At 42.4% G+C, this 27,022-nt stretch overlaps 1 protein-coding gene across 5 annotated transcripts in view; it reads left to right on the forward strand.

The window, feature by feature from the left end:
* LOC121876856 (protein disabled-like) overlaps window positions 1-27,022 on the forward strand; it is a 245,410-nt gene that overhangs the window by 58,750 nt on the left and 159,638 nt on the right. For 3 of the 5 annotated variants that reach the window (XM_042382375.1, XM_042382608.1, XM_042382677.1), the window contains exons 1-3: window positions 1,822-1,965; window positions 3,120-3,783; window positions 23,533-24,267. In XM_042382375.1, coding sequence (XP_042238309.1) covers window positions 3,657-3,783; window positions 23,533-24,267 — 862 coding nt within the window. In that variant the 5' untranslated portion in view covers window positions 1,822-1,965; window positions 3,120-3,656. Of the gene's footprint in view, window positions 1-1,821; window positions 1,966-3,119; window positions 3,784-23,532; window positions 24,268-27,022 lie in introns of those variants that run through there. The other 2 variants (XM_042382469.1, XM_042382542.1) reach the window with 2 other exon arrangements.

Below are 27,022 nucleotides of genomic sequence, written 5' to 3' on the forward strand. Positions count from 1 at the left end.
TGCAAAACGAGGCAGCTTGACCCATATTTGTAGGTACCATAAGGGTGATCGCGTGTTGCAGGCGTGGTGAGGGTTTCCTTCTGCATGGCCGGAGCACCCACCCTGATCGTTCTTCCCAGCGCAAGGACAGTGGTGGGGGTTGTTGGGCACGGCCGGAAATTACCTCATTTGGTCACTGCCGCAAGAATTCAGGTTTTTAAGAATTTTTGATAGACTGCCTGTGTCGATGATTTGGAATGACATGTCGAGATAGTATGCATAGAGAGAGAGAGAGAGAGAGAGAGAGAGAGAGAGAGAGAGAGAGAGAGAGAGAGAGAGAGAGAATTATTGAGAGTGAATCAGTCAGTTAATTTTAAGAACGAAGCACCAGAACGGGAAGTAAAGAGACGCCTGCATTTGGTCTTAATTTAAGAGGCGATTTCGTTAAGATTAAACTAAATTTTTACGAGGTCAAGCAGACAAAGACGAAGGGAGAGAGAGTGTGTATACTGTCCCTTTCTATTTATTTGTGTGTACATGTGTGTGGGCTGGTGGCTTCCGGAGTGACGCTGGACTCCAATAGACGCCACTCCTCATTGGCTTCATTACCTCCCACCAAAACGGTGCCAAACGACAGAGTAACCCTAGCGACCGATATCTTGTTCCGGTAACACTGCAGTAGAAACTGATAGATTGTATGTGTGTGTGTGTGTATGTACACATTTTGACAGCTTGTAAAAAATGGTAAATATGAATTGTTATTTTTTCTACTCTAAATGATATTTACAAGTTGTGAAGTACAATTAAACTTAACTGTAGGAAGGATATTGTCTTACTCTCCCTCTTTATTCTGTAATCGTAATTGGTCTTATCCATGATAACTTTCCAGCAACAGCAATTAAAGACATAGTAGTAAACGACCAGAGATATAATTGTAAGTAGTATGTATTGTATGAATGTATGATAAACGTACTTTACTTAGGCTGTGTTTTCGCCTGTTGGCTGTTTAACCACCTGTTACAAACTAAAAAAAATTAACCCATGTTATTCCTAATATTTCTTATGATCTGTCAAACAGCAACAATTTAAGCGATAGCGGTCTATATGTCCCCCTTCCGGACGCTTTGTACATGCTTTATCCACTAGGCGGGCCTGCCAGTTTGTCGTCTTGGGGTACAGCCGCTTCATTCATAAGTTGAGGAGATCGGTTCATAAGTTCATTGATACTGCTGCACGGTCTATTAAGACAACTTTAGCCAATCATTACACTGTTTCCGTTAAGAAAAGGAAACAGTAGATAAAACCGTCGACATCACCTTTATAAGACTTGTCGACGATATAGAGGAGCCCTGTTGAGGGGTGAGAGCCACTCACAGAAGAGGTTGAAGGCAGGGGGGCGGGGGGTTCTAGTGGTGGTGATAGAGAGATGGACGGTGGTAATAGTTGTGGTAGTGGTGGTAGTACTTGTAGTAGTAATTGTTTAGTTAATAGTAGTAGTAGAGGAGGGAAGGGATGGGAGTAGTGGTGGTGGTGGAATTAGAATTAGTAGGAGTAATAGTAGAGGAGGGTAGGAGGTGGTGGTCGTCAAGGAGGGTAGGGAGGGTGGTAGTACTGGTGGTGGTGGTAGTTGTAGAAGAGGGTTAGAGAGTGGTAGTAATGATGGTGGTGTTAAGTGTAGTAGTAGAGGAGGGTAGGAGTGGTAGTAGTAGTAGTAGTGGTGGTGGAGGAGGGTAGGGAGAGTGAAGGTGGTGGGGATGATGGTAGAGAGGGGGTATAGTAGTGGTGGTATGAGTGCAGGGTAGGAAGGGAGGGAGGGATGCATCAGCGTAAGAGTGGGTGGCACTGTGGCAGCGTGTGGCTGTACCCCAGCAGCCTGCTAGTGCTAGACCCAGCTCTCAGTGTCACTGTCACAAGTGCCCGGTGACAACGTTCGTCTCGGCTGTGCCTTACGCTGACACGCTGAACCACCCGATTTGCATGAACTGTGTTAGTCTTTGTAAACTTAACCCCGTTTGTGTGTGTGTGTGTCTTTAGAAGTGTCTTAAGTATCAGCGTTAGACACGCGCTTCCTGCCGTTATAATGTGTAGCTTTATCGGCTATTGTCGCGTGGCGTTGCCCTTGTGTAGAGATTATGTGCTCTGAAGTTCTCTCTCCCAACACAGTGAAGACTCCATGCACTCCTCGCTCTCTACACCCCACCCCCCTCCTCCATAACTCCCGCCTTCCCAGATAACAGCCTCGTGACTGGGAGTGTATGTGTGTTTATATACGAGTATACAGGGTCTTGGTGTGTAGCAAGCAAACAGTAGTTCCCTCCATTTACAGGTGAAAGACAAGATGTATTTTAATGACCACTGCTAGTCTTACCGAGAGAGGGAGAAAAGAGACGCGCGCGCGCGCGCGCCAGTACATGGGCAGACGACCATGTCTCCGGGTATATAAGCGGATGTTTGTCTCCCTATACAAGGGAGTGACGTGAGTGCCTAGGAAACCTGAGTAATTGAGTGAGTGAAGAGTTACCGATGACCCAACTCATGACGTAAGATGAAGAGAAGAAGAATGTGCTTCTTGGACATTCCCCCCTTGACCCCAGTGCAGTTGTCGGAAGTTGGGCAGAGTGGTGTGAGGGAGGGGGGGGGGCATTAGGGTCGGCATTTTCCGGAAGTCAAGTGTGGGAGTGGTAGGAAGCTGGCTGGGAGGGAGGTGATGAAGCAAGTGGTGGGAGTCATGAATGGAGGGTGTGAGAGAGAGGAGGTTCGGAGTAGTAGGCTAGTGGCGACGGTGGTGAGGTGTGTGTGTGTGTGTGTGTTGGTGGAATACCTTTACGGTCTTGTCATTTTCTAATGTGGCGGTGGAGACTTATCAGCTCTGGTAGTGACTGGTGAGGGTGCTGCTGGAGGGCACGTAAGTCTGTCTGGAGACTTAGGGTATGATGATGGTGACGGCGTCGGCACGGTTGAAACTGGTGACGGATGAGTCGCGGGACGCCCACTCGAGCCACACTCCCAGGCAGCTTCTTGCCACCCTTGTTGTGACCTTGTGTGTGTGCGTTCGTGCATGAGTTTGTGAGTAAGTGTCCTGTTGGTTGAGTGGTGTATATCCTTCCACCTAATGTGTGTAAAGTGACGTACATCTGCAGGAGACAAACCCAGGAAGCCAAGCACCAACGCAACCTCCTCCACCTGCTCTGTGTACGAGCACCACGTGTATGACGTCATCGGTCACGTGCACACCCTCCACACCAGTCACGTGTTCTTATGGATGTTAAACGACCTTAATTGTGGGACTTTCTCTAAGTGTCTTGGTGGAGTGTCAGTTTTGTTGATAACCAGTCTTGACTCACTCACAGAACGCATGCAGTTTAGAAAATTGGTGACATGGTGGAAAAACGTGCAGTCATTTAATGAGTACATGACGACTCTTACCAGTGAAGGAAATGACGTAATAACGTTCTGAGAAACGGAACAGACAATTCTTATCATTGGGTGAAGGAAATGTGTGTAGGCATGGTGTGTGTGTGGGAGAGGAGGAAGTGTACTGGCAGAAGTGTTGTGGTGGTAACGCAGGCCGCTGTGGCACGAAGAGCCTAGCGGAGTGTTGTTGTGGTGGTGGTGGTTGGTTACTGGCAACCCTGAGAGGAGCATCACCCGGGAGTCCCCACCACGCAACCCACGTCATGGCCTCCTCCTCCTCCCTCCCTGCCACTGGTCATCCTACTCCCCCTCCTCGTCCTCCTCCTCCTACTGCGCGTGCGACCCGTTCTGTTGATGTTATACTGGGACATCACCTGAGACTATCTCGTGGTAAGACCATGTCTGTGCATGCGTTCTTGTTCCACCATCCAGTGGGAATGGTGGGTTGTACGAGTGCTTAAAGGATAGTGATAGGAGGAAGGGAGTGCTGGAGTGTGTGGGCACTCCCCACTGCTGGCTGGTATGACAGGTATGTGCCGGCTGGTCAGGTCGCATATATTTGGCTACCAGTCCCTTTTATGGTCCCACTCTGTTCGTGTTAAGTACACCTGAATGCACAGCGAGATGAACACACACACACACACACACACACACACACACACACACACACTCGCGCGCACAATAGTACACAAAGAAACATAGTAAAACCAAACTTCATGCATTAGCCTTTGACGAGGACAGGCAGCCTTCTCATTCGTCTATGCAGTCCATCATGACTGAAGCCAACCTTCAGATATGCCTTATATTATTCACTGCACTTCTCTGTGCTTAAATAATTTTAATTCCCGCCGCTGTGATCACTTGTCTGGTGATCTTATAACATAGAGCCAAGTGGTGGATTGCTAGGGTTTGTTGATAAAGAAATGTATGATTGGTGGATAAGTAGACAATTTGTGGATGGAATTGGATGGTTCGTGAGTGTTGAGTTGATAAAGAGGGCTCATGAAGGCGGTAAGGAAGAGAATCACTGCTGGAGGGATGCGGTGCTATACCTTGTCAGTGTTGTTTTTCAGTTTAACATCTTGTGAACACTTGTCTTTGGGGTAAGTTAGAGAAGTTTTAAAATTACTCAAATTTTTTGGTGGGAAGCTATCTGGTGTTGAGGAGAAAGCTCGACGGACTTTACTGACAAACAAACAAAAGTGACCCAGAATTTGGTCACCGTGAGGAGTGTCTGGCGCTCGTTCGTGGCCAGGGGTGCTTAGAGGAATCCGTAACGTCCTGTGCAAGGTGAAGCGCGAAAGCGTTTACAGCGCCCATCTGGGAAGCATGAGTAGTTCATGCTTGCCTTCATGACTCATGAATTAAGGGCGTAAAAGCCTGAAGGGTAATGGGTTTTGTCAGCAAGTTACATAAAGTGACAGAATGATGAGCGTGTGGAGGGAAAATTTCCTGGTACAATTCATCTGTTTATGGCAAAGCGTGGCAGGTCCCTAATAATGTCAAGTGCCAGGCCTGTCACTAGGAGGAGGGATATCTGGTCAGGGAGGGAAGAGGTGTTGGTAACGGCTGGGGACCTGTAGGAGGAGGTCATAGGGTACAGGTACCTTTGGGAGTACATTGAATCAATAATGTGAGCGGCTAAGGGCGCGAGAGAAGAAAAACAATCTCAGTGAGTCGCTCAGTAAGAAAAGACGTTCATAGCGCTGAAACTCAGTAGCAAATAAAAAATAACAGCAGCAGGGTTGGGTAACTTGCCCACGTTAAACAAATTAATGAATTATTGGTTGAATTTCCCAGCTATTGCAGTGACGTAAGAATTTTTTTTAACGATGTGTTTCTTTTGTCTCGATCTATGTAATCGATATATTTATTGGGTTTATATCCAATCTCCATAGCTAGCTGACTATCTATCTATTTATTTATCTTTATACTCTGCTACTTTTCTATATTTTAATCTATCTAATTAGCAGACACGAAACTACGGACAAGGTATCTCATAATTAAGGAAACAAGATGTATACAGTAATTTGTTAATCTCATCTCCCTGGACTGGAGAGCCATATGTGTTTATATTATTATGTTATTAAACCAAATACTCTGGAATATAGAGTACTGTTTGTATCTATCTAGGCATCATTGTCCATCATACAAGGCTATACTGAAATGGCTTATTCGTTTTCATCATGCGATAGAGAATATATGTTTCGATAAGGAAGGTTTTGTAGAATGTGTTTATAGTATAGTAGAGGAGATGATGGAGGCCGTGGGTCAGTGAGGATACAGCTTGTGGCTTCTGGCTGGACTTTCAGATATTCCAGCGACGCCCAGTCTGGTACGTTGGTCACGGAGGGTATGTGTGGCTGAAGACCAAAGTTCTAAAGTCAGTCTATGTATATATATATCTCTCCCTTTCTCTCCTGCCTCTGTATATTATATGTACTAATATCGCCGGGATTATTGTGTACTATATAGTGGTCTGTCGTAGGATAATTTAATGTATAAAAGTGAGAATATCCATGACCTCATAGTTTAATGTTGTTCACTTCCTTCTTCTTTGGCAGAAACGGGCCCGAATTCTCTTAGGATTTTGCGAATGAATATTTTTGGTATCTGAGGACGTAAGAATACTCCTAACTGGTTAACTTAAACTGGAACACAAAAGTAAAATGAAAGAATAGCATCAAAATCGCACCAAGATTACTTCACAACTAGATACCGATGCGGTACAAGATGAAAGTAGCGAATCCTTGGAAACGTTTCTATACCTTCAATTTGTCTCCCAGTTGATGCAAAGTGGACGTACAGTATCTAGGTGAGTTGGAGTCTCAGTGCAATATTGATGCTATTATCAGACACTGGTTTTGCGTTTTATCTGGAGTAACTAATTGGGTACGAGGGCTATTCTTGGAGCGAACCTTTGAGAACCTTGATCCTGGATGTCATCGTCGATACATTGCGAACCCTACACGGTGCGCGCCCAGGGTGAATTAAGATTTCATATTTGCTATGTTAAAACGTTGTGAACATATGATCAGTATAATTGAACAGCATGCTTTTAACTTCTGTGAGACTGGATATTCAAAAGAAAGTATTTGTGTCGGTCTTGGTTGTAGTACTGTACTAAAAAGTAGGAGAGGTATTAGTAGTACGATAGTTGTAGGGGTGGTGAGCCAGATCTCAAGTCACATGAAGCCCACTAGTTCTCAAATTATGCGCATGCAGCGATAACTGAATTAAAACATTTATGGAGTTTTGGCAAATTTGTGAAGTTTGGTCTGTTACTGACAAGAAAGAGATGAAAAGTTGAATTTCTCACACTCATTATTTAACCATTTTCTTCTCGATATCTCACCAGACAAAAATTTTTGTTACCTTATACTGTGGTGAGTTGGTTAATTAGTAGTTTTCCCTCACAACTTTAGTTATATATATATATATATATATATATATATATATATATATATATATATATATATATATATATTGTAAACATGACTTAATGGAAGCTACAAGCAAATAGATTGGAGGTGAATGTATATTATACAACATGTAAACATTCGCTTGTAAACTTGTTCGATGCACACTATGACCTCAGGTCAGGGCCGGATTTAGGAGTGGGCAAAGTGGGCAGCTGCCCAGGGGCCTCCACAATCTGGGGGCCTCCACATATTACAATATTTTATTTATTTGTTTATTCATTTGGATTATTTTTATTTTCATTCTTTAAAATTCATGTTTATCTATTCCATCACGTAAAACTATGTTCAGCAAGAAGCGTGATAGAAATTAGGTTAGCTATTCCTTGAAATTCATGAATACCTGGTTTTCCTATGAACCGTATATTTTTAATGAATGCTATTGTTTGTGTTGCTAATAATATATTTAGAATTCCACAAACATTATCCACAGTCGAAGGCAGTTATTTTTATTAAAATTCTTGTGTTTTCCAACATGTTCATACTTTTGTTATAATTTTATCAAATTCATTAAATTGTTTATTTGTTTTACTATTGGATACAAAACTTCAATTTTATATATACAGTTGTACCCCGCTTTACGCGGTCAATTGAACCCACAGGGTACCGCGTTAAGTGAACAACAGAACATATGGGATTAATTCCAATAGAGACTGGCCCGACCCCCAAACTCCACTTTTTGACGACACACAACTATGTTGTAGTAAAAATATTATCTTAACTTTATGATGGTATGCACACACAATTAATAATTAAGAGAAATATCAATAATATTAGGTTTTTTAACACTTACATTAGTAGAAAAGATGGCTGGGCACACGGGGATGGGGGGGTTGGTTCCGAGGCAGAGGGCAGATTATTGGCCCTCACCTGTATCACTTGTATCAATTGTATCACTATCCACCACAGAGGCTTGCAGGGCCTCTTTGTCAAACCCCTCAAAGTCCATACAAGTCCATATCCTCACTATAATTATCACTATCACTGACTTGGGCCGGCTGTGGTGGGTGGCGGGTGAAGAACTCGGTAATGTTTTGATGACTGGGCGACCTTGTGCGCATCGTGCCCGCGCCGCTTCCCGCGTATATGAGTAGATGAACCGCGTTAAGTGAAAGTTCGGTTCTGGCGAGGCACCACGTATATGAGAAATCGCGTTAAGTGAAACCGCGTAAAGCGGGGTAATACTGTAGTTGAGTTAATACTTATTCTGAATCTATCTGACCTTGGACTTAAAGAAGCCTATACATGCATTCTTGGACAGAACCATTATTTGAGTAGAGGTTTATCTGATTAATAATGCAAAGAATCATCTCTCTGTAATAACTTAATAATGCAAAGAATCATCTCTCTGTAATAACGAATAATATATTCTTTTCTGTGAAGTCTCTTGAAAATTTTTGACAAGTGCTGTAGTAGCTTGAAACCACATGAATGACTCCAGTCATGTCTCACTTTTGTGTGTGTGTGTGTGTGTGTGTGTGTGTGTGTTGGGAATTTGTATACCATCAATAAATATACAGTTAATTAAAATTTTCTCAATGTTCTAATTTCCTCAATATAACTGCATATGCCTTCAAAATTCTCCAAAGAAGTGTTCAAATTTCAAAATTTTCCCGGGGGGCTTACAGCGTCCCCCGGAACTCCCAGATGTTTAGGCTCGCTTCACTCGCCACCCCACCCTCTTGGGTAGTTATAATGAGAGAGGCCTCCACAAAGAGGCTGCCCATGGGCCTCCACAGGTCTAAATCCGGCACTGCCTCAGATATATGTAAACATCACCTAACAAACTGGACCGAGGATGTGCCATGGGTTGCCTGCCCTGTCCTGTCCAGGGGTAAGGTGAATGCAACTCACCCTCATGGCGCCGCCTCTGTGATTTGTGTATGGCTAACCGCATCGACTCCACAGATGGTGGTGGTGGTAGTGGTTGTTATCCGTGCTGCCTTTTGTCTGTGGCTAGTGGTGGAGATGTTGATGGCGATAATGATGATGGTGTCAGTGGTGGAAATGGGTATGGTGCTGGTGGTGACAGTGTTGTTAATGGTGGTAGTGATGGTAGAGACAATGGTAGTCTGAAAGCGATTTTGTCAGTAATGGTGATAGTGGTGGTGTCAGGGGTGGTGCTGGTGCTGATACCGGTATGTGTGTTACGCCAAGTCCTGTTGCCTCTCCAGAGATTCCGTTGGGTACAGAGACTCTTCCATCTTTTTCTATATAATGGATGTCCCTCGTGATCGAGGATGGTCGGCCCTAAGATCACCTAGGCGTGAACTTGTTTAAGGTGTAGAAGCTGTCGCCAACACAACCACACCCTGAGTTAAAGAGAAGACCGGACAACTCGCTAACTGCACTGGCTAACCAGTACCCTGAACCACGATCCAACTCGATTAACATCTGGGTCCCCAATTACTGCTGGGTAGACAGAGGCAAATGGAGTAAAAAAAAACTTGCCCATAGTTTCACCCTACCCGGGAATCGAACCCGGATTTACTCGCTCGCGAGGTAAGCATGTTGATCATTACACCACAGGTCGCCACATATACATAGAGTACATACATACATACATAGAGAGAGACCATGTAATATTCTTTAATAATATGTGATATGACGCTGTTTTTACTGGAATAAAAGACTTGACCAGCTTAGTTGTAAGGGGGGGTGGAGGCAGTGGTTTGCTGGCCCATAAAAATTTTTAGGTAATGTTATCACAGGTTTTCACACCTTGATTAATATGAGACCTAATAACCTGCAGCTTACCGTATCTTAACACTTGTTGTTGCCTTTCAGAGTTTTTATTAGGCGTTACTCTTACACACACACACACACACACACAGGGAAAAATTTTAACCCGTGATTTAGTCATGTAACAGAAGGGTGTTGTGTCATATCAGAACTTCCAAGTGGGTGCGATACAGTTTGTTCTGACCACTAGAAAATGAAGACGTTTACAGTGTGCGTGTGTGTGTGTGCGCGCGCATGTAATACTAATTATCGGGTGTGTTATCTAGTTAGGAGATATAGCAGTCCCTCACCGTTTATATATAATTACCACACTGGTGCAATCCTCCTAGTTAACATTAACTGTAAATTGACTACTTTACTCCTTCTAGTTAACACTGGACTAGGCCTCAATGGTATCTTACAATTTCACAACACGAAGTAATATATCTAATTTCAGTGTATCCACACCACTTGTAAACGAGAATTGTTCAATAGTTTTTAAGGTGTTATATTAGGGATTCAAAGATGATCAAAGTACTGAGCTTTACACACACACACAGACACATCGAATGTATCTTATACTACTAGTACTTCTTTGCTGTCACTCGGAACCGAGTATGACGATCATCCAGCTATGATACAATGATATGAGTTATTAAGGATATCACCTAGAATGCTGAGTTTTGAGGTGACTAAAAAGGCCGATCCGAGACTGGCAGGGTCTATCACAGAAGTTGCATATGTGGGGGCTACGTCTAATGCGGGAGGATCTGTGGCTGCGGCTTTCCGGCGTTGGTGCTTGTCTGCCTATTTATGCAGTCGGGCTAACTCGAAAGTATTGAAACCTTCTTGTTTGGTGCTTCTCCAAGCGTTACGGTGTGGAGTACTCGTCTCCCATGTGAGGGGGACGGTTTTGCACTTTTTCAAGTTTGTCTTAAGAATATCCTTTTGCCTCTTCATTTGACAGCCAGAGTTAGGTTTACTATTCGTTAGGTAACTGTAAAGTAGCTGCTTTGGCAGTTTACTGTAGTCCATGCATGGCGAATCCAGTGTAGTTGTTCATGGATAATAGTCGCCTCAATGCTCCTACAGTTGGTGTCAGCAAGAATTCTGGTACAGTATTTGTTCTCTTGTCTTCCCAGCAAACACAGAGGATGTGGAACGTAGACTACGTTGGTGAAAGTGCCTTGATGTGCCTCCTGTTTGTGACCCATGTCTCGCTGCCATATAGCAGGGTGGGGAGGACCACTGCTCGATATACGTGTAACTTTGTAAATAATTTCAACTACCTACAGCTGAAGACATGGTTTCGGAGTATGCCAAATGCTTGGGATGCACCTCTGATCCGATGCTGAATCTCTTCATCACTGTCTGCAGTAGTAGACAGGTGGGAGCTGGACGGATGGTGGAGGTGTGGCTGAACCAGGGGCAAGCTGAAAGAGAATCTGAGTCTTACGTACATTCACCTCAAGGCCGCAGTGTGCATACGTGTTCAGGATCTCTTGTAGGCCGTGTTCAGTGTGAGCAAAAAGGGTGAGGTCGTCTGCATACTGAAGTTCAGTAATGGAAGCTGCCGACACCTTTGTTCTTGCCTGGAATCATCTTATGTTGAAAAGACCCTTCATCCGGTACCGGATATCCACCCCGCCGGCTAAATTGCGCTGGCACGAGTAAGGAAGGCAGCCAAGAAAATGGAAACGAGAGTTGGTGCCAGTACACACCCTTGTTTAATCCCCGTTTGGATGGGGAAGAACTCAGACTGGGTGCCATTGTGCAGGGCACTGCCGTCCATGCCATCATGGAGTTGCCTCACAATGGCGATGAATTTTGGTGGGCAGCCAAAACGGCTGAAGGTCCACGAGAGGGCTTTTATGTTGACCGAGTTGAAGGCCTTGGTTACGTTGATGAAAGCCATGTACAGATCACGACTCTGTTCTCTGCACTTTTCCTGTATCTGACGGGCAGCAAAGATCATATTAGTGGTGCTATGTGATGGTCTAAAGCCACATTGAGATTCTGGAAGGAAGTTTTCTGCCACAAGAAAAAGTCTGTTTAGGAGGACTTGGGCGAAAATCTTACCAGCTATGGACAGCAGCTGTAGTTGCCACAGTCTGACCGGTCTCCCTTATTCTTATAAATATTGACGATGGAGGCGTCTTTAAGAGCTTGGGGGATTTCCTCCTTTTCCCATATATTCTCCAGTAGAGAGTGGAGTCGGCTGGTAAGCAAAGGTCCTCCTGCTTTATACACCTTGGCTGGGATTCCATCAGGCCTTGAGGCTTTGTTATTTGTCATCTGTTTGATGGCAGTAGCTACCTCATCCAGGGTTGGAGGATAGTTAAGGTGGGTCAACTCTGGATGCTGAGGGACCTGCTGGGTAGTCAGGACATTCACATCAGAGGAGGCCTTCGTTGTCTTTAATTATGGAGTTACCGTTGGATGATCGGAGAGGAGCTACGCCATGAGTGATTGGCCTATAAAATGTTTTAGTGAATTGAAAAATTCGCGCATCTTGTGCTGATGTGTAAATTTTTGTGTTTCACATGCTTTATTTTTAACCAGTAAATTTTTAGATTGCGAAGTTCCCGCTGGGCCACACTTTCTTCTTGCGGAAGGTATCAGCTTTGGTCTGGGACTGAGGGTTGTTCTGCCAGTCAGTTAAAGCAGCACGTTTATCATTGATGAGTACATTAATTGTTGGGTCATTTTCATCAAACCAGTCCTGGTGTATTCTTTCGATCCGGTAGAGGTTCTCTCTGCAGTTTTTTGTCATGACAGTGTTGAGAATATCCTATTTGGAACTGGGATTTGTGTTGTTTGCTGTTGGGATGTGTATCAGCCCATGTTCGAGCTGCTCTCTGAAAGCATGTGCTACCCCTGGATGCTCCAGACGCTCTCTCTCTCTCTCTCTCTCTCTTTTTTTTTTTTTTTGCTTAGCCCACCCGTGCACAGGTCACTGACCCACATCGGGGCCTAGGGGTGCGAAAATGTATTATTAATAATAATAATAATAATAATAATAATAATAATAATAATAATATTAATAATGATATTAAAAATAATAATAATAATAAGTTCATAGTAAATAAAATTTATACTAAAAAGGCACAATTAAAATTAAAATAATAAAGTAATAATGATACAGGTAACAATAATAATAGTAATAACAAGAATTAAAAAAATAAAAAAAATAAATTCAATAGTGAGAAATTATATATTTAGGTTGTGTTGTCAAAGTAAGAGAAGCAATTGAGACCCTGCAATTGTGTGTAATTGAGCCAGAAAGGCAGATCAGCAAACTGAGACTTGGTCACAATTTTCGTGATGCCTTATGGCAGCAGGGTCTACCATTAGACAATACATTATGCTTCCAATATCTTTGCAGGTGGTAATACCTCACTGTTTGATAGCTGCCTACTACCTACAACCTTAGTGTTAAAACCTCTTCTGGTGGCTTGCTGCCTTTGCCATTTTGGGGCAACGTGAAGTGAGAGCTTGGCTCTGATGAGCCGATGATCAGTGTCTCAGTGGTCCGAGCCAAGCATGGCACGGGTGATGAGGACATCTCAGCGACCGCTTTCTCTGACAATGATGTAGTCAATGAGATGCCAGTGTTTGAATCGTGGGTGTTGCCACGAACCCTTGAACTTGTCGGCCTGTCTAAACAGGGTATTGGTGATAGTGAGGTTGTGTGCAGCACACTTGCTGAGGAGGAGTAGGCCATTGAGATTACACTTGCCTAGTCCATTTCTTCCTGTCATTCCCTGCCAAATGTCAGCATCTCTGCCAACTCTGGCATTGAAGTCACCAAGGAGTACAACCTTGTCTTCTCTGGGGATAGAGGTTAGCACTCTGTCAAGGTCGGCATAAAAGGCCTCCTTGATGTCATCCTCTGCATCCAGTGTTGGGGCTTATGCACTGATGAAAAAGGCATGTGAGTGATTCCGTGGGACTTGAAGCGTCATGAGGCGCTCATTTATCCCAATAGGCATTTCAGTTAGCTTGTGTAGGATGCTTTGGCGGATGGCAAAGCCAACTCCATAAATTCGATCTCTCTCCGCAGAAGGCTTACCCTTCCAGAAGAAGGTATAGCCAGACCCCCGTTCTGTGAGTTGACCCTCATCAGGGTGCCGGGACTCACTAATGGCTGCTATGTCAATGTTATACCTAGCCAGCTCTTTTGCCACAAGGGCAGTTCTTCTTTCAGGATGCTCATTTGTGCCAGTATCCAGAAGGGTCCTGACATTCCATGCAGTGACCATAAGAGGTTGTATATTTTGTTTTTGTTTGGATCTGTGATTTTGATTGTGTTTTCGAATGAATAAGGATGACTTTACTGGGTGCTGTTGCCCAGTGAGTTTTTTTTTTTACCAGGCTATGTTTAGGGCACCTTTTCTAGCCCCCTCCCCATGTGGGGTGAGCAGAGTGGCTCCTCGAAGGGGCTGCTCAGTTGCACAATAAGGACCATATTGCACTGCTGCTTAGATCCCAGTGCATAAAAGACCATCTTATCTGTGCCTCCTATGTGCAGAGTTGTGACTAGAGACTCCCGGCAGTCATCTCTGCCTGTCCCCGTCGCCACTCGTCCGTCGCAATAGGACTTTTGGGAGTATAGGGGTCTTGATGATGATGAGTGGTATGATGTGCTGGATGATGGCTGTGCGTGAGTTGATTTATGTGGTGAGGCAGGAGTGCAGGATGCAACCACACATCTTGGCTCTCCCCTTTTCTGATCCACTGGTGCAAGTGTTGCAACAACTCAGGAGAGGGAGAGTTGCAATGGATTGCCGATAGCCCGGTTTGTTGGGTTTTGCCTTAGTAGCCTGTCCATCAGGCATTGCCCTTCATCCGCTGTTGTAGTCGTTGGGGTCTCATGGTGGTCACTTCTTCTGCCTATACCGCCGTTGGGGTCTTGTTGGAGTTCTGTAAGCATGTCTGCCTGATGTGGGGCTCCAGTGCAGATTTTTTGTTCGGGGTTTACCCCCGTAGCCTTGTACCTACCAGGGTTAATCCACAAGGCAGCGGAGCAATGATTGGTAAGCGCCAGAACGTGTCCACATGCCAGTGGGCCTATGAGCCATCCCTCTGGGGCCCACTGCTACTCCGAGATCCCTTGCTGGTCTAGCCTGGGTCCACGAGGCACCCGGTTACCATGTGCTGCCAGGCGTAGGCACAGCAGGAGTCTTGATGGTGAAGAGGCTGTATACTGACAGGGGAAGACTTATGCAAGTTGGTTCCCTGTTCGCCACGAGGGCTGACCAGTGGCGGCAGCTGAAAGCGAGAGGGAGCAAGCAGTGCTTGCACCTTAACACTGACATAATGCTGCCACACTAGATGCATTTCATCACCCTGTGTCATACTTACACACACATACATAAATAAATACATGTACAGTGTATACTGGTGATTGCAAGATTGGGATTATTTTTTAATTTTTACGTAATCATGATACAGGCATCAGACCTTACGTAACCCAACATAACATGTTCTAATTTAGGTCAAGTTATGTTGTGTTAAAAAGGTAAACTACGTCCAGCAAATGTTACCTTATATAAACTAATTTCCGTTAAGTTAAAACAATGAAAAGTAAAGGTTATCCTTATTTAGTCGAAAACGTCAATAGAGTTGCCAGGCTTAGTGGAACGATTATCCTTATTTAGCGTGACATGACAGTATATTAGCTGCAGGTATTAAGGGTTTCCTGAATACATAGAGGAGTGTCTTACAGTATGTGGTGAAGGTACTGGACATAGGGTATTTACATGTTTTAGCAATATGCAACAGAAGTGTCCTTGAATGCACATACAGTGGTCCCTCGGTTAACGAACACAATTCGTTCCAGAAGGTTGTTCGTTAACTGAAAATTTCGTTAACCGAAACCATTGTTTCAATGGGATTTTGGGTAATTGGTTCCAGCTCACCAAAAATTACATACAAAGTAAAAATAAATGCAGTGAAGTACACTTACTTTAAGGTGTGTATGTAGAAGGCTCCTGGTTGATGATGATGATGATGGGAATTAGAAGTGGGGGTGGAGGAGAAGGGAGAAGAGAAGGAAGTGGGGGTGGGAGAGAAATCACCCCATGCTTCATGCCGTCATTTCACCCATAAAATTTTAAGTTCACTAGGTGTAATTCTAGATTCTTTTCTTTATATCAACACTGCACTGCACTTTTTATTGTCAATACTGTATATAAAATAAATTTCAGAATGACCAATAATGTACTGTAAAAATAGTTTATGTTCAAGAGAGCCACAATCAAGATGTTACCTCCACTGACCAGAGATACAAACTGACGCCTTGCTGGGTGAGTCAAGTGGCTGATTGGCACACCAAAAACTAGTTTCCTGTACTGCAATTATGTTAAATAAGTGTTAAAATGACTAGAAATTTTAATATATAACTTGGAAAATTATTGAATAGTACAACCTTTTTGATATTTACTCAAATGGGAACGAATTTAAGCCCTAGAACCGACTACTGTATTGGTGGACTAATATTCCAGCTGGTGAGCAAGCGAAAACATATTGACATGATTTCGTAAAAATTTCTACCGAATTTTTTTTCGTTAACCGAATTGAAGATTCTTATGGAAGGTAATTCATTAACCGAAATTTCGTTAACCAAGGGATCACTGTACTATACATTTACATAACAAAGGCAGGCGCGTGCGTGCGTGCGTAAAATTATTAACTGGTATTAACAAGGCAGTAGAGGTTAGAGATGTACGCTTGAGTACACATATAATAATGACTTATAACAGCCTTCGTTCCTTCCAAGTTCGGCTGAGTGTCGCAACACCTTGTTTACTTTGAGATATTCCGTTTGCTAATAAGCTATTCTTTTTATTTGTTTCTTTAATTGAATACAGGGTATTATGTTTTATTATTTTTTTTATCTTCCAGTTCTTAATGTAATATTGTTTTCTTCCTGGTATCTTAGTTTAAATCGATAGTACTGTACAGTAATTGTGTTTTTTATCCACTATGGAGTTGTCTGATCGTATTTGTTTTTCTTAATACCTTTTGTTGGTTTGCAAAAATAAAGCCTCCGGAAACAAGAAACAATAGAAACACTCGAGAAAACAAAACAAAATAAAAGTAATCGAAAGGAAAGCAAAGCACAACAATGACCCGTTTTGCTGTAAAAACGATATACTGTAAAACAGTATATGACAAAATTAAAACTTAAAAAAAATTGAGTAAAAGATAATAAAATTAAATGCAACACTACGATGTAAAACTAGATATTGATCACACACGCACACAAACCGCTCAGACAAACTCACCACACAAAATGATAATGGTTGCCCCTCGTGTAACGAAGATGGCCGGCCTAAGGGCCACCTAGGCGTGAATTTGTTTAAGGGGTAGAAGCTGTCGCCAACACAACAACCACACCCTAAGTTAATGAGCTGCATGACCCAGTGTCAAGGAATAATCCGAGAAGACTGGACAACTCGCCAACTACACTGGCTAACCATTACCCCGGAACACGATCCGCAAGTCGATTAACATCCAGGTTCCCAATTACTGCTGGGTAGACAGAGACAAATGGCGTAACCCCAACGGGGTTGTCATTTGTCAACACTAACCTAACCTAAACATAAAAGTGTTTTATTTTATATACTGTACGAGACTGGGGTTTTATCCGGTCACCGTTTTACCCTGCTCGAGGATCGAACTCGGGTCCGCTCGCTTGCGGGGCGAGCATGCTGACCATTACACGTACACACACACACCACACTTATACACACACACACACACACACACACACACACACACACACACACACACACACACACACACACACACACACACACACATGCACAAGTAGGTGGTCAAAAACTTTTGGCATTTGTTTAAGAGAGAGAGAGACACGCCGGTCAGACTTTGCTAAACTTAGCTCGTGGTTCTCACAACAATATGGAGTTAATCCCCAAAATGCTGTCCACTCCCGATTTATTTACTATTATTTGGTTAGGGGGGGGTGTTCACACTGTCAAACCAAGTCAAAAATTTTGTGGTTATCATAACATAGAAAATAATAATAGTTTTTTTTTTCATTTTGTATATACTGTACATTATATATTACACACACATACACCTCTCACCTATAAGCTCTTTATGTTGCCCTCCACCATTACCTGGTGTGTTCCCTCCGCCCACCCTCACACTTACCTTCACCATCAGCCTTCACTCCCCTCCTCTATTACCATTTGGAGGGCGGCGCACCTCATTAGCTCCTCCCCGTGAACGCTCTTCACACTCACTCTCCCTTAACGTATCCTTTTTATTTAACATCTCTTTTTTTTATTTTGTTCGTTTTCTTCTGTTTACTCATACTGTAGTTTGGCCCGCCGTCCGGCCTTACTTTCCGGTAATTTAACTTTGATAACTGTCCTTTGTGTTTACTTGTTCAGGTTGTTGTGTCTGCAGGTAGTTGTGATGCCTGACAGTTTTGTGGCTATCTAACATTATATTGGGCCTATTTTGAGCAGATGCGTTACTCAGCGGATTGACTGACTGACTGACAGAGATTATTTCTCCCAGCACGTGGGATAGGGACCTTCCTACACTGATTTTGCCTTGTTCCTAACTATGCTCCTATTTCGGGTTGGTCATCCACTCAATATGAAGCACTAACGCAGCAGATGGCCAGTGCTTGTTAAGCCTTAATCCCAATATCCTTGATATTTTCTTTTTTTACCAGAGCGTATGATTTTCCGCTGACGATGAAATGTAATCAGCCTTATGTGTTAATGTGTGTTTTTCTCTTGGGCCTGGAGAGAAGAGTGTTGAGAACGGATCCCGTGAAAGACAACAATTAAAGGAGAATCCCCAAAAAAAACACCATGCACCAGAGTGAGGTCTTGGAGGCCATAAGTGTGGACAGTAGAAGTGGGTCCCATAGTAGGGGCTGTGTAGGTACGGTGAACGAAAATAAAGTCACAGGAAAAAAGTCACATGACTTGTACACATTGACAACACAATATGATGGCATTGCACGTAGGTTAGGTTAGGTTTTTTTCCGTGCCTTTTTTCTGTGACTTTTTTTCTTGTGACTTTTTTCCTGGATTCATAGGTACAGGACACTTACTATTGAGTATTAACCCTTCGGTGCACTTGGGGGCAGTTTCTCTGGCACTACACTTGGCCACCTTCATTTCCCCAACTGTAACTTAGGAGCCCCATTAACAGCTGGGCAGGCTGGGGATGCACCTGGTATGAACCAGTGAGCCAGCGGTATGTATGTATGTATGTATGTATGTATGTATATATATATATATACTGTATATATATATATATATATATATATATATATATATATATATATATATATATATATATATATATATATATATATATATATATATATATATATATATATATATATATATATATATATATAGTTCAAGTATTACTCTTGAAATTTTTGGTAATCTTAGTACAGTACTTCTTTGTTTTTCTGTCAGTGTAGTTTATTCTTAGCATTCGTCTATAACACCACATTTCAAATGCCCCCCTCTCCCTGGTGTCTGCCGAGTGTCCACGCTTTTGACCCCTACATCAGTCCTTGCCATATAAAGCTTTTCAACTTTTTTTTTTTTTTTTGAAGTTGATGTCCCCTTTCATTAGGTCTTTTAGGTTATTAAATGTTGTTTTTGCTTGTCCTATTCTTATTTTGATGTCTTCTGTACATCTACCATCACAGCTAATGTTACTTCCTAAATGCACAAAATTTTCCTCTTGTTTAAGTTCCCTGTTGCCTACCATAATTTTTAATTTAGAATTTATTTCCAATTTGAAAACAACCATTACTTTCGTCTTTACAGCATTAACTCTTAAACCATACTTTTTACCTTTTTCCATTAGTCTGTTAACGAGATTTTGTAATGCCTCTTCACTATCTGTGATAAAAGCATTATCATCTACATACCATTTATTTTATATTACTTTACTATTAACATTTATTCCTTCATTATCACTTATATTAAGAATTTTGAATAAATATTATACAATGTTGGAGATAGACCACAGCTTTGTCTTATGCCCTGTCTAATTGTAAACCAATTAGTGAGCTCATTATTTACTAACACTTCAGCCTCCTGTTGCCAGTAAAGATACTTTAAAATTCTAATATCTCCTTCATTAATTCCTAGTTTTCCAAGATCTTTATAAGTTTATTGTGCTTTACCTTATCAAAAAATTTTCAAAATACAAAGCAGACATAAAAATTTCTTTGGTTTCTAAAGCCCATTCACTCAAGTTCTCAAACCAATTATAGCCTCTGTAGTTCCTTTTCCCTTTCTAAATCCATTTTGCTCTTCAGGTAACTCACTTTCTAAAGTAAACTTAATTTTTCTTAAAATTATTTTCAAAAAAACTTTTCAGGTATGGTTTATTTAGCATATTGTTCTAAACTGGGTGCACTCTATGGCTCCTGGCTTATACGTAATAATACAAATATTGATTTTTTTTTAAATTATTGGGAAGGTCTCTTTTGAAGTATATAGAATTAAAATTTTAGTCAAACAGTTGATCCCAGTATTGCCCATTTGTTTAACAATTTTGCCGGAAGCTGATCAACCCCATAAGCTTTTATCATTTTTCATTTTGCTCAATGCTGCCTCAACTTCTGTGTCTAGATTTGGTAGTTAGGTCTTTATTTCCTTTTCATTTCTTACTCCACCGTATCCTTATCATTGTTACTTCCTCTGCCTTAAACAGAAACTTTTTGTCTGTGCTTTTAATTTTGATATTGAAACAGTTTATTTAGCCAGAAAAATACAGATACAGTGTGGATAATACCAACAATATTAACATGGCTGAGCCAGTTGAGAGCCTGAGCTCTCTTGAAGACACCTGATATATACTGTATATTTATCTCGAGGAAGTATTACGTAACATCTGGTATCATCTGGAATAATACACGTAACATGGTGGTAGTAAGAACATATCAGAATGTTACCACGGTTATCACTTCGTTATTTATTTATTTTATTTATTTTTTACGTTTATATTAGAGCATATACATTTGTTTAATCTTTCTGTACATTTCCCTATAATTATGCCTTCTGTCATCTCCATTGTTCTTGCATTTCCTTTCTAGATCATCTTTCTTGGCCTGTCTGCATTCCCTTTGAATTTCTTTCTTAATATTTTGAATTTCTGAATCTTTCCTGAATTAAAATGGAACTATTTGGTTCCTGACCATTTTACATTGGTTCCTGACCATTGTTTACATTGTCCTGGGGTGAGATCCATGTACAGTATACAGATGCCTAGGTTGTTGTTTAATCCATGTATTTGGAATTGTTTTTTTAAGTCAAATAACATTTCTGCTCTCCTATTTGTATTATTTAACCCATGTGGTCCTCCTTTACCTTTCCCAACTTTTGCGTTAAAATCAGACATTCATTAAACTTAACGGTGTATTTTACTTTCTATAAATCATCATAAATTTTTATAAGACTTCATTCTCACTACCATATATTGGTGCATAAACCTGTATTACAGTATTACCAAGTCTAAGGGTTTAGCATTAAACTTGACTAACAAAACTCTATCTGACACTGCCCAATACCACTTAACACTACTGCTCAACTTCTGGTTTACAAGAAGACCAACAACTGAATATATGAAGTAAGAGTCTTCACCACTAATGCTATTTCAACTTGCCCATCTTACTTCACTTAATCCTTTTCATTTTCCTTCAAACATTTGCATATTTACCAGCCTCGTATAATGTCCTCACATTCCTTGCTCCAATCTTTATTTGTGTTTGTTCATTTTTAAACTTTCCTTCGTGTTTAATGTTCTTGGCTTTGGTTTGCTCGGACAATACTTGCTAGCTCTCGGTGCCACACTGTCCACAAGCGCAGGAGGCTATGCGGTTGGGCTTTTTGGTGAAGATGATCCAACAGGGACGCCTCAGAATCTTTTATTTTGCCTTTACATGGTTTTCCAAGAGCAAGAGATAAGTTAATGAGATTGGATGCCCCAAACCTTTTCTCGCCAGAACAGTAATTAGAGGGAATACAAAAAGATGGGAATGAACAATGGGATGTAGAGGCCGCTCATACCTCACCCTGGTAATATTTAAAAGTTCTTGTCTCGGGAGGTTGACAATATAACCTCACGTCTTACGTACTTTTAACTTGCTTTCAGTCATCAAGTACAAGTCTCTGGTCTGTGTGTTATCACCAATCTCTCTCGCTTGGTAGACACTATACAGTTATCTGTCGTCTACAAGTATACACCGAGGAACAGATACAATTTCCTTGATGCAGAGGCAAGTGAATTAGTTATCCATGGGTGGCTGGACAAAATTAATAAATAGATAGATAAATGAATAATTTAAATTATATATATTAGACTTATCTTATTAAATAAATAAATAAATAAATAATATGAACAAGATTGTAAACTCGATCTGTAGCTTACATTGTTAATTGTTCCCCTCCCCTTCTCTCTTTCTCTCCCATTGTTGAGTGTTTGTGTCAGTCTGTGTTTCCCGTCTCATGTCTTTATCTGTTAGTCTATCTTTCCTGACGGTAAGAGGAAGGTGTGACACCCTTGAGTGACACCTCTTATTTTTCCACCCTTCCATCAATCTGCCTTGCCAAGACACAATTTAATTACATTTAATATATTTTTTTCCCCTTTATTAACTCAAGAGAGAATGAAAAAACTGTTAATCAGAACTGGTAAACCTACTGATGTCAAATACTGTACCATTATAAATACCTGTATAGTAATCTCCCCTGGTACGGCAATTTGTTTTTTCAGAAACTTTCTGCTTAGACACAGCGTTTGTATATTTAATTAAACTTTAATGTTTGGGCATTGTAGTTGACTTATGGGCTAATGTTTGTGTATTTTATTGAACTTTAACGTTTGTTTATTTTAATGAAACTAACTTTGTGATGTGTGTTAATGGTTAGTGTTAGTAAAATGGTTAATATTAGTAAGAGTGTAACTTTTATATAATGTTCTTCAGTTGTGATGCTTTGGAACCCAGTGTTCATGTGTTGTGCAAGTTTGTGTCTTGTTTTCTGGGTGTTAACGTTTGTGTAGCGATAGAAGATAAATTCTTGTGATGATGTTTGTGTAGCAGTATATAATAGCCTGGTTAATATGTAGTAGTTACCAACACCTACTTATACAGTGAGTCATATTGGGAGAAAGAGAAAAAGAATACTTTTCTAGTACGTTTCCGTCGCAAACTTATATTTTTCGAATATTTTAACCCATATGAACCCCCCCCCCCCAATCACCAATAATATTAGTTGTCCAAAGTGGGCAGGGCTTTGAAGTAGAGGGTAACTGTGGGGGTAAAATACTAAAAAGAACAAACAAACATTTCTAAACCTTACCTAACCTAAAAAAATCCTAAAACTATAAGCTTACCTTATTCATGTTTTCGGGGTTTAGTGGGTGATGGTGTTGTTTTCGGTTCTCAGATGAGGGATCCATAAACTCGAAAGCGATTTTTTACATTTTGACAAATTAGGAAACGTTAGGTAAGGTTTCCAAAGGTTTGTTTGGTGTTCTCTTTAGTATTTTACCCCACAGTTTCCCTCTACTTCAAAGTCCTGCCCACTTTGGACAACTAATATTGTTGGTAATTTTGCCGGCTAAAATACTCGAAAAATACTGTATAAATATGCGATGAAACATAATAAAATAAACTACTGTATTGTCCTTGTTTTTTTCTCTTTCTCCCTTTGTGACTTAATATATAAGTAGGTATTGACAACTACTAAATATTAACCAATAGCATAAGTGATGTTTGTATAGCGTCATGGTAAATAATAGTGTTTCTGTGTTGTGTCTCCTGAGTGTGGACATAAGTATAGTAGTAGAAAATAGTTTTATTTTACTGATGTTTGTGTAGTGTTACTACCCATTAAAGTTATTTTTGTTGTGTTTTCAGGCTGCGGGGCTGACGTGGGTGGCCGGGGTGGTGGTGGTGGTGGTGGTGGCGGGGTAGAGCACCAAGAGGGCGCCCCGCCGCTACCCACACGCCCGCCGCCCACCCAATCCCCTCGACTGTCTTCGCCGGACACCCCGGTGAAGGAGGGTTGGGCGCGCCTCAGCTGGGTGGCGCCCCGAACCACCACCACTCCCCATCAACAGCAACCCAAGTCCGTACTCCATCCGGACCATCCCCACCACCACCTGCTCCACCAGCTGGCCAAGAAGAGCCTCTCTCAGCCACAGCTCCAGCTGCTTCAGCTTCACCTGCAGCAGCCACAACCGGAATCTCAGCTGCAGCAGCAACCACAGCCGCAGCAGAAACGTCACCTGAGGCTTCACCGGAGCCTGACTAACGTCGCCAAGAGGCACTTGCAGAACCGCCACCACGACCACGGCCACAACGAGGGAGCAACAGAGGCGGTGGTGGCGTCGGAGACTCTTCTGCTAAAGACCAGTTCAAGTGGCAGCAACAGCAGCCTTAACAGCCGCGCTAGCAGCAGTAGTGGTGGCACTGGCCCCTCCTTCACCACTGCCACCAGCACCAACACCGTCACCGACATGAGCGGATCGGGCACCTCGGGGGCGTCTGCCTCCTACAACACTATCAGGCGGGGACTCAAGGCCACTACCTCCAAGTTGATGGGCGCCACGTCTGTCAGGAAACCCCACCCCTCACCATCCACCAGCTCAGGTAGGTCCTCGTTGTACTTATTCTTATTGTAGCTCGTAACTATAGCCACATCACAAACCTTTACTACTGTACCACACTACACCGTTCAGGTTGGATTCCGCTTTAGTAGCTCTTTAGTACACCACAACTATCCCATTACACTACACTCTGTATGTACTATGGTGGACGCCTCAGGTAAGTCCCAGTGAACCACACTCTTCACCCATCGTGACAGGTAAGCTTTAGTCAATATTTAAGTACCATATTTTACTTGCTCATCTAGAACAGTGTACCAGTCAGTATACCAGTCTACCCGAGTATGTGATGGTGGTCATAATGATGATGGGCATGTTCATGCCAGTGGCGTGGTATTGATACTGAGCTCGTACCCTCACCTTGCTGCACACCTATGGCGGGTTCACACATCTCTTTTCGTAGAATTTCCTGCCTTACTGAAATGTCGTGTGGGCGGCCATAATTGATCTTAATGGAGGGTCTTGGGTGAGGAGGTAGGAGGGGGGGTGGGGGGCAGTTAATGACAGTCCTCAGTGTTGGCAAACTTATTCGTGGTTGAGGAGGACCTGCCACGAGCTAGACCAGCTGCCGTTCTTCTACTTTCAGATGCCCCATTACTAGAGGGTGTGGGAGGGAGGGAGGGATGGATATGGTCGTTCTGCTAACTCTACACCCCCAGCTAAAGATGGTCGTTTTTGTAACTCAGTACAACCAGCTGTTGGGAATTAGTCCTTTTTTTGTGTAGGGTAAGAGTGTGTGTGTGTGCGCCTGCATACATGTGTATGTGAGCATTGTGTGTGTGTGTGTGTGCACGTGCACCTGTGTGCCTGCTTACAGTACATGTGTGTGTGTGTGCCTGCATACATGTGTGTGGCGAGGTACTAGCAGTACAAACTGTAATGAGGATCAATTTATAGTAGAGGACATAAGTAGATACAGGGTATTATTTTGTGTTTTATGATAATTCCAGACAAAATCAAGAGGAATTTCTTATGACACTTTTCTCGCATTTTGCCCATAACGGAGATATCTTAAGTTGGGAATCGGTAAAACTACTAGAAAAGTTATTATGCATTATTGCCATCAACTGAATCTCGGGAATTTTATCTTTGAAAACAATAGTTTTGACAACTATAAAGCACATTTCTTCTATGACATTTCTCTCGCAAACGACATAGAGCAGAGATATTTATTATGCCAGGGGGTCTGGGGACGGAGCCCCTCGGTTAGGAAGTTAGGTAGGTTTGGTTGGTGCTATCAACCAATTATTACTAATTAAGTTATCCTAACCAACCAAACCTACCTAACTTCCCAACCGAGGGGTTCTGCTCCCAGACCCCCTGGCATAATAAATACACACACACACACACACTATTACTACTACTACTACTACTACTACTTTTTTGTCTTTTTTATATTATTACTACTACTACTACTTTTTTGTCTTTTTTATATTATTACTACTACTACTACTACTTTGCTGTTACTTGGAATCATGTATGACGATCATCCAGCTATGATACAATGATATGAGTTATTAGGGATGTCACTTAAGTTGGCGAGTTTTGAGGTGACTAAAGAGGCCGATACAGGACCCGCAGCGTAGGCCACATTTGTTGCACATGTGGAGGGCTCCATCTACTGTGGGAGGGGCAGTGCCAACGTCTTTCCGACGTTGGCGCTTGTCTGCCTCGGTTTGCAGTCGGGCCAACTTGAAGGTATTGACACCTTCTCTTTGGTGCTCCTCCAAGTGTTACGATGTGGAGTAATCGATTCCCAGGTGAGGAGGTCGATTTGACATCTTTTCAGGTTTGTCTTAAGACTATCGTTATACCTTTTCGATTGCCCGCCTACGTTACGTTTACTAACGTGACTGTAGAGTAGCTGCTTTGGCAGCGGGTAACATGGCCAGTCCAACGTAGTTGTTCATGGATAATGGTAGCCTCGATGCTCCTACAGTTGGTGTTAGCAAGAATACTGGTATTTGTTCTCTTGTCTTCCCAGCGAGCTCAGAGGATGGAACGTAGACTACATTGGTGAAAGTTTTCAAGTGCCTTGAGGTGCCTCCTGTATGTGACCCCATGTCTCACTGTCATATAGTAGGGTGGGCAGGACCACTGTTCGATATACGTGTTGCTTTGTGGATAATTTCAGCTCCCTACAGCTGAAGACACGATTTCGGAGTCTGCCAAAAGCATGAGACACATACTGTATATGATCCAATGCAGAATCTCTTCATCGATGTGTGCGGTGGTGGACAGGTGGGAGCCGAGATACTGAAAGTGGACAACATTAGAGATGGTAGTACCGTTAAGCTGGATGGATGGTGGAGGTGTGTCTCAACCAGGGACAGGTTGAAAGAGAATCTGAGTCTTACGTACATTCACCTCTAGGCCGCAGTGTGCATACGTGTCTGCGTAGGTGTTCAGGATCTCCTGTTGGTCTTGTTCAGTGTGAGCAACAAGGGTGAGGTCGTCTGCATGCTGAAGTTCAGTAATGGAAGCTGCCGACACCTTTGTTCTTGCCTGGAGTCGTCTTATGTTGAAAAGACCCCCCTTCACCCGCTTCTTGATGTTCACCCCGCTGGCTAAATTGGAACTGACATGAGTAAGGAAGGCAGCCAAGAAGATGAAAAAGAGAGTTGGTGCCAGTACACACCCTTGTTTAACCCCTGTTTAGATGGGGAAGAACTCTGACTGGGTGCCGTTGTGCAGGACACTGCTGTTCATGCCATTGTGGAGTTGGCTCACAATAGCAAAGA

This window comes from Homarus americanus, unplaced genomic scaffold, assembly GCF_018991925.1.
Source record: "Homarus americanus isolate GMGI-L3 unplaced genomic scaffold, GMGI_Hamer_2.0 scaffold51859, whole genome shotgun sequence".
NCBI lineage: Eukaryota > Metazoa > Arthropoda > Malacostraca > Decapoda > Nephropidae > Homarus > Homarus americanus.